A 12,166-nucleotide genomic window follows, 5' to 3' on the forward strand; every position below is an offset into this window, starting at 1 on the left:
GATGTATTAATGCAATAGCGTGTCAGTGAGACTAACATTAACTGAGAATCAGAGCTGTTGTTATTAATAATATCTCCAGTTGTGTGATTGAATCTTACGCTGCTAGGACTATTCCAGGGTCTCTTGACAGCCTTCAAACCAGGTACTTGGGCTTCAGAAAGGATTCATGAGCAACTACTAGTTGGTTAGTTTATGCCCTGTTTTTTCCACGTGTTGCTATTTTTCTTTTCTCCAAATCTCTTGGGTTTTTTCATTTTATCTTGAAGAAATCTTGTTAAGTTGAAACTGTACAAAGTAATCTGCTTAGATGTCTTCATTAAATTGCCAAGGGATATTTATGTATTGCATCAGTGTTTTATTGCAAAAGTGTTTGCTCGTTCCCCGTGTGATCAAATGGAGAAGACTGGCCCTATCTGCACAGCAGTACTGTACTCCCTTTCCAATCTGAGGGCAGCAGAGAAATCTGTAATCTTCGCAGTGTTTACGAGTGAAGCGCTGGGTTGTGTAATGTGGTTTCCTCTGACGTGAGAGGATTGTGTACTGTGAAGGGACTGAGGTTGTAACATAACTAGGAATATTAACTTAAGGATGTAATTCTTGAACTGTGAACAGTGGCAAGGTAAACTTGAAATATTACATTTTAGAGCGTTTTTTGAAGTCTCATACTTGTGACTGAAATTGCTGACACTAAGAAATACTGCAAGACCTCTAGTTAACAAAGCTGAAACCTAAGCTGTAGAGAGGAGTTTTTGTAATGAAAATTTTGAAAGGAAGGAAAACACCACGTAAATGTGGGGAAAATAGTTTTGTATTCAGCAATACTTCAGTGTGCAGGAAATACAAAATCCATGTTGCAAACAAAAGTGGTCAACTCTTACGTTAGAACTAAGTTGCTGGATAGGTAGGATGACAGAGATTTTGCATTTTATAAAAATATTTATTCAAAGCACACTGTGAAGACAGTATACTGAAAAGTAAGCCACAGAATATATGAAGGTAAAGATGAAGTGCAAAATACTGTATATAAGGTGCTAGAAATTAACCTGGCAGATGATAGTGTTTGCTCTGCAGTGCTACTGAAATAACCCTTTTTCTTAGTTAGTATTTCAGGAAGTGTTCATAAGAATTTATATAGCTACTTTTTTTGCATGTGTCTTCTAAGTTTTGGTGAGACCTCAACATAAAATGCATATTAATTCATTGTTGTTCTTGTTGTTTTAGTCGACAAGGGCAAGCAGCGGACTCCCAAGAGCTCGTGCATACGGACCCAAGCCTCCACAGATGTGCCTTTGCCTGGCACAAAACCAGCTGAGTTGACACAGTACAAAACAAAATGTGAGACCCAAAGTGGAATCATCCTGCAGCTGAAAAAAATCCTGATAAGCAGTAACCAGAAGTTTGAAGCATTAACAGTTGTGATCCAGCACCTGCAGTCTGAGGTAAAAACACATAGCTAATCAATTTTGGCTTTAATTTGTTGAACTCTTTTCAACAAGGGCTTCTAAAAAGATGAATATACCTATTCATAACATCTGTGCTTCCATTCCAATGATTTCTGTTTTCTTGTGGAGGTAGCAGTAAATTTGCTCCTGGCATCAGTTAGATAGAAAAAATAAAACCCCTGACACTGAGTTTTATGGCTTCTTTGCAACCTCACATCCTTTCTAAAAAGAGAAGTTTTTAAATGTTTGTAGTCAGAGAGCCCTTCAGGGTTGAGTACCTTTCCAGGTTTATACTTCAAGTCCTGCCCTTGTAAGAAAGTCTAGTTTCAACAGATAATCTGCATGACTTTGCTTTGTTATCTGACCTTGGATAGAAGAGTATGTAAGAGTATAAGTAGATACATTTTTGAGCTATTCAGAATAAAGTGTGAGTCTGTAATGGCTGTATTTATTCAATCTTGACTTATTGGTGGTGTCTTAAAATAATCATCATTAAATTTAAAAATATTTAGAAATACATCTGGAATTTAAAGTGGAACTAATCTGATGTGGTTTAATGTTTATTTGTTTTAGTCTGTTTGACATAGATAATAACTATAATCGGTTTGATATTACCCTAGAAACTTTTCATTTGCTTTGAAAACATATGAGAGAAGAAAAATCTGAAGTTAAGGAAATGTTAACAGTTATGGACTTCTGCAGCAACAGTTGATGCAGGCTTTAATAGCAGTTTCTCTTGCATGTATAACTAATGTTCCAAGTTGGTGTGAATTTTATTTCAGCTGTTCCAATATGTGGTGATTTTAATCTGATATAAAAAAAAAGCCACTGAGTTGTCTTAGTATGGTACCAGAAACGTGACATTCTCTTCTTGTGGGATAATACCTGCTTGCGCTGATGTCATCTTAAAATACTGCATTTAAATCCAAGTCTGGCTCAACTCAGAGCAGTGGCTGTTAGCCAGTTTTGTAGGTTTGATTTGGTTACATTTTTTTTTAAACTCTTGATTGGAACACCTTTCTCTTCTAAGGAACTAGTTTAAGGTCTTCAAAGCAATTTGACATAGGATTTTTGGATGCCTGTCATCTAATATGAAATTATAAATTTTATTTATAAATTTATAAAATTTATAAAATTCACTGCTAACCTTCTGTGCAATCTTCTAATTACTGTATAGTAAGCATCTGGATCTTAGGTAAGTTTTATAATTAAACATCTTGGCCTAGATTCTTCTTTCAGATATTTTGTACTGCAACTTCTTAAAATTCAGGAATACTTTATCAATGTAATATTTAATGAGAAGAAGCTTGACATACCTATTTGCTTCTTCCAGGCTGTTTTACAGGTTACTTAGTCTAATATGATACTTTTTTTTCTTTTTTAAGAATAATGGGAATGGTTATTTAAAAAAAAAAAGTTTGTTTGTTTTTTTTAAAAAGTGGTGTTAAAAAAAAAGAGAGAACTGTGTGGAGGAAACTAGTAATTTTGCTCCTTCTTCCTTCCATCTTTTACAGATGGAAAGAAAAAAGAAATTGTATTTCTATCAAATTGTATAAAATGAGTAATCTTGGAAAGTTAAGTCTAAGCACATCAAACTAGGCTAAATATGACATTTATGTACTTTCCTACCTGTTATTGGTATTGAGGTTGTCCTCTCCTTTCCCAGGATAAGACAATGCTTGGTGAACAGTCACTGTTCACTAAGTCACTGTTATTTTTCCATACTTACTATAGGGGTGAGGAGGACTCTTCTGCCTGCCATGGTGGAGCAAGGAATACTCAGAATGTGGTAGTTAGCTAGGGGAAAAATCCTGTAGGATTTTTGTGGTTTAAGGAACACTGTGAAGAGTTCTTTTTGTGATTTGTTTTGGTTTTGTTTGTTGATGGGGATTTTTGGGGGTGTTTTTGTTAGTTTGGTTTGGTTTTTTTCCCTTTCTGGTGAGGTGTGGAGTCTGGTATAGCTAACAATCTCAGCTGGCCATAAGTTTATTTTTCTGAAGTATCTCTTGGGGACCCCTTTGATGTAGTTTTCAAACTCTTTGAGTAAATTCAGGGAGAAACTTGGGAGTTAGGTTTTAGCTCATAAGGCAGGGGCTCATAGCTTAACTACTACAGAGCCAACTGAAAGTAGCTTCAGGTTTTCTGGTTTGGAAAAAAAAAAAAAAGAATTAATCACACTTAGCTGATTACATGAAGAAGAAAGCTGTGCTTCCATTCCTTCTGGTAGAGCAAGTGTGAAGTGACATGATGCAGTGTAAGCTGAGGAAACAGCTTGCTGTAACCAGAGGAAGGTCTTGCTCTGGACTCCTCTGGTGATGGTCTGTCCCTGCAGAAGGCTGATTCAGCTTGCAAGTACCAGAAAGCTAGCCCAGCCAAAGAGACATAATTTCTTTGCCAGATTAGCAACGTGGACCATCCTAATGTGTGGTCAGAGCCAATGTGAGGGTAAGACAGGGCTGAAGACAAGTTGCCCGGCCAAATGAAGAAAAGAGCTGGAGTGAGCTGTTAGGTCACTTTCAGGCTGCGCAGCCCAGCCCAAGCCTCTTGGCAAAATCTGCCCCCAGCCTCACCTGCATTCCCTGCAAAGCTGAAGTTACTGGGAGGTGATTCAGCTGTTGGGTTTGTTTGAGTTTGCTTTCCTTTCCCCACTCTCACACCCTCAAAAGATCCCAGTGCACTTCTGCACAAAAGTTTAAAGTTGCTTCTTGTATCTCATTTCAAATGAGCTCATAGCTGCGAACAAAATCAGGACTCGCTGGCAGTGACTTCTGTTGAAAATACAGCCAGCCCATCTGGAGTGAAGTTGAGAGGCTGCTGTTGAAGGGTTAAATGAGATTGAGCAATGCTGCTATGCTGTTTCTGGCTGAGCAGGAATCTCTCACAAAACTCTGCCTGAGCTCAAACCTGTTTTTTGCAAGCATTATCTTGGAGCTGTCAATGTTAACAGCTGGCTCTGATAATACCTTCATACTTGAGTTATCAGAGTTTGTCCAGGGGGTTTCTATGCTTAACTGCCTTTACCAAGACTCTTCTGAGTTTAAGAATCCTAAAAACACAATTTCTGCCTCACAGGAGCTGCTGTTGCACTGGGTTAATACTGGATGGAAACCCTCTTGGCATCTGTAATACCTGATGGCGATGAAAGGTGTGGTGAGAATGCCACACTGTACAAAGCTTTTCTGTTAGACAGCTGTGCGCTAGTGGTGTTAGAAGCACGTGTCAGACTGCGGTCTAATCACAAAAGCAAGCTTAGTCTTTCTAGACTACTGTGCTCCCCCAATCCCCTGATAATTCCTGTGACTTCATAACTATTTTCCTGTTTTTTTAAGTTCAAATGAGAAAGGAAAAGTGGCAGTACAGAGGAAACAGTGAAATCAGCCATTTACAATAAGTGCATGAAGTGCCAAGGAAAGCTTATCTTCCATTAACCTTTAACTGCATTAAGCTCTGAAGTTTGAACCACAGCATTTTAGTTGGTCTTTTAACTTCCCCTGGTATTCATTTTGCATATTAATTTTGAATTTATTTCTTGTTCCTTCAGTAGCAGATGTGCTCGCAGAGGCTTTTAATACATGGGTTAGCATGTCTGCAGTAAGTCAGGCTCCTGCAGCCCTGCTCTCTCTTCCCTTGCCCTCATGTCTGCATGGGCTGGTGCTTGCCTTGCCTTGAGGAGCCAGTTCAGGCATCTAGTCAGGAAGGAAAAAGAATGATTATGGGTCTAGTTTTATAGATCTGTCCATACCCAAAGTGTTACAGGTATGCCCCCAGGCAGAGGTTCACTGTAGGAAGGAGAGGGAGTGAAGAACAACCAGTGCTGTGGTGGGCTGGGAAAGTGTGCCTGAGAGGTCTGCAGCTGTGGGTCAGATGCTCTCTTGGGAAGGAAAACCCCAAATTCAGGTTGTTCTTGTGATGTCCTGCAAAAGTGCATCACCAGCTGATGAGACTGAGGCCGTGGCAACTCCTGCGTGAGTCTCCACTTCTCGCCCCCTGAGGGGTGCACAGCCCCTTCCCCTGCCCCAGGGCTGCTCCACCTGTGTGCTGCAGCTGAGGGGTTTGAACCTCTAACTCACTGCCATATGTAACTCTTATGTGTTTGGGGGTCAGGGGTGCTTGTTTTGGCAGCACGCTACTACCTTGGTTTTAAGTTTGGTTTTGACTGTATAAGGGAGATTTTGTTTCTGAGTAGGAAGGTAATGTATTGTTAGTGTGACTTGAATGGCCTTGTGACTGTTCAAAGTGTGAATTGACACATATTACCTTTTCATCCTCATTTTAATACATACATTGCCACATTCAGAACTACTCAGACTGTTTAAAAAAACTTCAGATGGTAAAATCTTTAATCATTACAAACACCGACTTCTGTTCTTCTAGTTTAATACATGAATCTAAGTGTTTCAAGAGCTCTCAATAGATTCTGCTGTAGAAATAAGCTTCAAATTCGTGTCTGTGCCACAGGGTGCTACAGAGATGAACAGCAACTAAATGTCACTGTTGTGTTACTCTTGATATGGTTATGGGAAGACTGGTATTTGCAGTTCAAACTTTACTTGGGAATGACTGTGGTGACATCTTCAAGGAAACTGGTTTCCTTCATAGAGGAAAATGCTGTTTGAGAGCCTATAGAGCCTTGGCTCTATGGATATGTGGGTAACACTGATTGTGGATGTGACACAGGAAGCAACATGGGTAATGGGCTAGAAATTGCGTGGCTGAAATGGGCTTCAGTATTTCTAGGTGGAAATAGAAATTAACCATTAGTATATGAGCTACTATAACTGGCATTTCCTGACATGTGTATGACGGCAGGAGTCAAGATACTTGTTTTCTTGGGAACTTCGTAGCATTTTAAAGAAGATTGGGTTTGGTTTTTTTTCCCTCATCTTGGAATACACGGACGCATGTATGAGAAAAATTTGTCCTGGCCTTTGTGGACATTCAGCAGAAAATGTTTCTATTTATCAAATGACAAGTGCATATCTAGCTTAAGGAGCAGAAGTACACATTGCATCACGAAAACCAAAACAATTTATAGTAAAAGGAAGAGATTTGTTAGAGTCATATTTTTGTCCTATAAATCCAAAATATATTGGCAGGCCAATTGTTTAGAGCAACTGTCTTTGAGTTAAATTTATAGCTTTAGTTTTCTAGAACCTAACATCAAACTTGGCTGGTCCTGACTAGGATTCTCATCCAAAGTGCAATTCTTATCTTTAAATCTGGCTTTCCAAAATACGGACATAACTTTTTACAAGAGAGAATAAGGATATTTAATTTAAATAATTTTTGTGTTTCTTTAGATTAAAAAAAAATCACTTAGAACAGAAGTAAAAAAAAATCTTGAATTTGAGGAATTCAAATATTTTCAGTAAAGGAGAGTATTTGAGTAATAATGCAGCAATTTCCCTTTGTAAAGCAAACCTGCAGTCTAGCAGTTTGCATCTGACAGGTAGGTGCTGAAAAGCAAGGACACTTCAAATTATTTTTAAGGTCCCTGTAACACATGGCTGCTGATGGACACGAATATTTTTGGCAACAGGTTGAAGATTTGTGAGCTCTAATGTCCAGAGAAAGACTTTAATTATTGTGAAGCTAGGCTCTGATGGAAGTAACTTTTAAGATGACACCTCCATTAAGCAATTTATTGGGTACCCCTGGGTATTCAGAATAGGTTACAGCTGGAGAGAATCAGGAGTCTTGTCCTGTAGCTACTTCTAGCAAAAGATACCTTGAGAAAAGTCACCTTTGACTGAAACAAACTTGGTGTTTCAGGCAACCAGTGTTGCTTTCCATGAAGAAGTTGATTCTCATGACTACCCTGTTATTTCTCCTAACTTTTTTTTTTCCAAGAAAATGCAGAATTAATAACAGTAGCAAACTAGATGTATCTATTACAAAATCAAAATTAATGGGACAGTTAGTGGAAGAAAGAAAATAACATTTCTGCTTCTTGTTTCCCAGTTTCAGATTAAATTCTAAACAGCCTTAAAAATGGAATGACGTAAATAAAATACTGTAATATTGTGCTGAAGCATACGATCTCATATTCTAACATTTCAAAGAACTTTATAAAGATAATTATATTTTTATAGATGTGAGAACTTAAGTTGTGAGAGTATAGCTTGTCAAAGCTGCATGTTTTGTGGTGGAGACTTTGTGTCATACTCAGATGAGATGAACTGAGACAATTTAGAACTATGACACTGTGAAATACATAATCACTTAGAATAAACTTTTTTATGAGATCAGTTTTTTTACAGAGAAGGAAGGAGTCATGCTAGTGAAAACTAATATTAGGAGTTCAGAAACTCTGTAAAGTAGAAAACTGGCTGTTACAGAGAAGTAAATAGCCCATATTACTACATCTGGACCTGCCTTTGTAAAGTTATTACATAAAGGTGGACATCACTTCTAAATGGGAAAACAAAGATTCCATATAAGCATCAAATCCTGTGTAAAGCTTGTAAAAGCATAAAGAGCCCACAAGTGTACAATCCATGTTAAATATTAAGTGACTCATAGGAATCCTGTTTTGCTGGTTCTCTGCTTAGTGTTTTATACAATAAACATCAGGGAATAAGCATCTGATTCTCCATAAATGCACCTAGCAAATGAGAGAAGTAAAATATTAGAAATTATGGTGAGTCTTTATCAGCTGATCTCCTAGGTTTTGTAGTCAGAGGCTTAATTGAATTCTGTTTGAAGTAGTAAGTCAAGGTGAAAGCCGATTGCTTATTTCATTTAGTAAGAAGGCAATGTGTAACACTAACAAGGCCAAGAGTAATTTGGAAATAGTAATTTCACTGTATGTTTATTGATTTGAGATAGTCAATGACATCTTCACTTCATTGCAGTAATAGTCTGCTGCTCCTTTCAAAAATATGCATGGAGCAGAGGGTGTAAATCCTGTTTGCGCCACCTCCTTGGCTTATTTCTTTTGCTTACTTTTGACTCCAAGTGATGTGAAAGAAATGACATTTCAAGGGTTTTTCTTAAAGTGGAGTGAGGGGCAGGTGAGTTTTTTGGTTGTTTTTTTTTTTTAAAAAAAAAAACAAAACAAAACACCAAAAAAACCTAAACCCTCATTTCTGAAATTACTGACTTCTAATTAAAAGGCTTATTTAGAGGATTGGGTTTTGCCAGCAAAGAATGAACAGGTACTGGTAGAAATACTGTAGTATAGGGAGCAAAATAGTCAAAGCAAATGTCATACTGCAAGGCGGATATGAATGGCCCTTTTGCTACCCCATCATAACTACCTCCAGGCTGTAGCTGATGACAGATGAGTGACTGGAGTTTATGCAAAGATGTGACTCAGTTTCTACATTAGGGCCAATGATAATGGTCATCTTTTCATGACTGGTGCAGCACAAGGATGATGTAGACTCCAGTGTCTAATGCTTTGCCTGTAAGAGGAATATCTGCTCAAATGAGAAGACACATCCTATATTAAGAACTGTTGACAACCGAGACTGCATCAGTATTAAATAGTAAAATGACAATCTATTCTTCCATACAAACTAAGTCCATCTCCTCTAAGGTCTAAGCACTCATATTACAGAACTGCTTGCAAATAACCATAATTTATTATTATTTTTCAAGATGCTCATTATTTCTCTCTAAGTTTGATTTTTAGGAGTAAGTGCTTGTGGCTTGAGCAAATGGCTTGTAAAAAACTCAGATTTTCCTTTCCTAGAATAAAATTAATTTCACCCTATGTGTGACCGTAAAATACTTTTAAGTGCTTCCTTTCTGTTTTATATGCTCTGAACAAATTTTATTTAGTCTGGTCTAATAATAGGCTTTTTTAAAAAGCAACTTATATTTAACACTTTGTATTTTCTTCCCGTAAGTCTTGGCTCTTGAAGTGACTTGTTTACAAAATGTACTGCTGATAAAACTAGAAGGCTGGTCTACAGCCTTCCAGTTCAATGCCATTTCCACCTGCCAGTTCGGGCTGTGACAGGTACTGTTGCTGCCCTTTGCGTGTGGCTCAGAGCTGCCTGCCCGCGTGCTGCACAGTGCTTGGTACCAACATCGTCTGGGCCTTTCTCCACCTTCTCTGGGCAGCCGACCGCTTTGCATCCCAGCCTCAAGAGGCAAACATTCCAGTATGGTCGTTGTACGTTTGTGTCATGGGAAAAGTCCCACGATGCAACCTGATTCCCTGGGATATTTCAGGACCTAGAAGTGGGTTGTGTCAGTTCCTTTGTGATGGTACTAGTGCTTTGCAGTTTTTGTTTCTGGCAATGCATACTGCTTCTTCTGAACCTGTCCTGAGGTAGAAGATACAAGGCTTCACACAAGTACAATTTTGAGAAAGATCTGGAAACATTAATCTGAGGATGTGATATTGTGTTAGAAGGTTTTGTTAAATGACGGAAGCTTGCCAAGAAGTTTGAAATGCCAGTGTGCCTCTGAAGGAGGCGATACGTTGCATGGGGTAGAGCAGGCAACTGTGTTAAGTAGCTTATCACATAGATAATGGTGTGACATAGCTGCTTGAAATAAAAATTAAAAAACAAAACAAAAACACACAAAAAAACCCAACAAAAAACAAACACAACCCCCTCCCTTTGTATTTTAGTATATAAATGCAAACTTTTCAATATTGGTTCATGTGAATTCTTCTTTCTTTAGTACAGCTCCGAAAGAGCACACATATACAACCTTTTGAAAAACTTTTAAGTCACTACTTTAACATGTTTTAACTTTAATTTTTTTTTTCTCCCATATCTATATTGTTTAATAGTTTTGACAAATGGAATTCTGAGGGCACAGCATTTGTGGAAAGCTAGCACTTATATGAAACAAAAAAATAGTGGTTGGAGGTAGATGACCGTCAGTGGGGACAGACTTTTTAGTAGTGCTTGTAGCAATAGGAAAAGGGGTAATGGTTTTAAACTAAAAGAGGGTAGATTCAGACTAAATATAAGGAAAAATTTTTTTACAATGAGGGTAGTGGAACACTGGAACAAGTTGCCCAGGAAAGTGGTGGATGTCCCATCCCTGGAAGCATTCTAGGCCAGGTTGGACGGGGCTCTGAGCAACCTGCTCTGGTTGGAGATGTCCCTGCTTCTTGCAGGGGGGTTGGACTAGATGATCTTTAAAGGTCCAACCTAAGCCATTCCACGATTCTAGATTCTGTGTTTTATTTCCAGAAGGCATGTAATGATTTAAAATGTGAACTGGGATGTGTGGATAATTACTACCGGATAGGTGAGGTTAGCTTTTTTTTTTTTGACAGATATACTTGAAAGCCAGGTTCTGCCATGGTTTACTCTTTACATCATGTAGCTGTTGAAGGACTTGTAGCTTTTAACATGGAGGAAAAACTTGCAAAAAGTGAATAGGGCTTTTCAGCCAGGCATGGCCGATCTGTGACTCTCAAGGACTTGACTTGCAGGCAGAGCATGGGGCTCCCACACCAGGGCCACCTCACCTTGCCAGCAGCAGGACTGTGCTGAAATGGTTAGTCCAGCTAGTTGCACATCCTTTCAAGGAAAAAAGAGTTGCCATTTTGCCATAAAACTACATGCTCCCGGATTTGGAGTCTGCAAAGGAGTTGAGATGCTTGAGGAATACCTGCTCTTTCCAGCTTGAGAACTGCTCATAACTGAGCTCTTGGAAATATCTCATGTGTTTGTCATGTGAAGATTTGGTACAGGTACGTAGCCAGGAAGGTTGGCTGCTTGTGTGCTTTTTTTTTTTTTTTTTTTTTTTCCCCTCCCCTGTTCTTTCTGGTATGTGGACTTGGAGCTTCCTGGTTTTAAAGCAGTGCAATGGAAACTGTTCAGATGTTGATGCATCTTCACCCTCATTTGTATCTAAAATGACCCTAGGCTGGCCTGCTTGAGTCTCAAGCTGTAGAAAAAATAGCTGGTTGCCAGGAAAAATACTCTTAAGCCTGTAACTGGGCTGCATAACTGCCAGTAACACAAACATGAATGAGATATTTTGTAATTTATTCCATTCCTGACTTGGTCATTTTTATCATCTTCAAACTGTCATGTTCTCATGTTCTCCACCCCCCTACCTTGGACCTCTTCTTTTTCCACACAGTTATTTTTCCATCCAGTTGTAGTGGGATATACCTCACCTTCCCAAGCCCTTACTGTGAGGCACACATCCCCCTGAACTCACTTGTGAAATTTTCAAAGCCTGTGAAGGCTTTTTAACTGCCTAGTCTTTCACAGAACAAAAAATGTCCAAGTCTCCTTTATGCGGAGAATTTTTTTGCAGCCTGATATTCTCTGTGGCAAAACTTTTATCCCCGAACTCTGTTCTCATGAGTTCGTACAGCTTCTGTGATAATGGTAGGGAGAATGTTTTGGCTAAAGCTGAAAACGTATGGCTGCTTAACCATATAACCAACTTACTCTTCTTACTTTAGGCTGGCAGTCTCTATGGCTAGTGTTTTCTGAATATATTCTTTAATAGGCAGTGATGGTACAAGTCTGTCTGTCTGGATTTCTTGATTTGCAAAACTATGAATGGACAAGCTGGAGGTTGAGACACAAGGTTAAACAGCACTGGTAAAAAGCAAAAGGGCTTAAGAGCAAAATTAAAAAAAAAAAAAAAGGTAGTGTTATTCTATTTTATTTTTGATTTTTAGTCTCGGCCTTTGTCAGTCCTTAGTATATTCTGATCTCATATGCCCTTTTCTCATCAAATTGCTTTAAGTAAAACCAAATACAAAACATGTGGACCATCAAGTAGGAATT

General features: G+C 38.5%; 1 protein-coding gene across 3 annotated transcripts in view; it reads left to right on the forward strand.

Moving 5' to 3' along the window:
* Nucleotides 1-12,166, forward strand: part of MTUS1 (microtubule associated scaffold protein 1) — a 90,512-nt gene that overhangs the window by 58,748 nt on the left and 19,598 nt on the right. For all 3 annotated transcript variants that reach the window (XM_086747051.1, XM_010120628.2, XM_010120627.2), the window contains one exon: nt 1,222-1,439. In XM_086747051.1, coding sequence (XP_086603177.1) covers nt 1,222-1,439 — 218 coding nt within the window. The remainder of the gene's footprint in view (nt 1-1,221; nt 1,440-12,166) is intronic.

Source organism: Chlamydotis macqueenii, chromosome 4, assembly GCF_036417535.1.
Source record: "Chlamydotis macqueenii isolate bChlMac1 chromosome 4, bChlMac1.mat, whole genome shotgun sequence".
Classification (NCBI taxonomy): Eukaryota; Metazoa; Chordata; class Aves; order Otidiformes; family Otididae; genus Chlamydotis; species Chlamydotis macqueenii.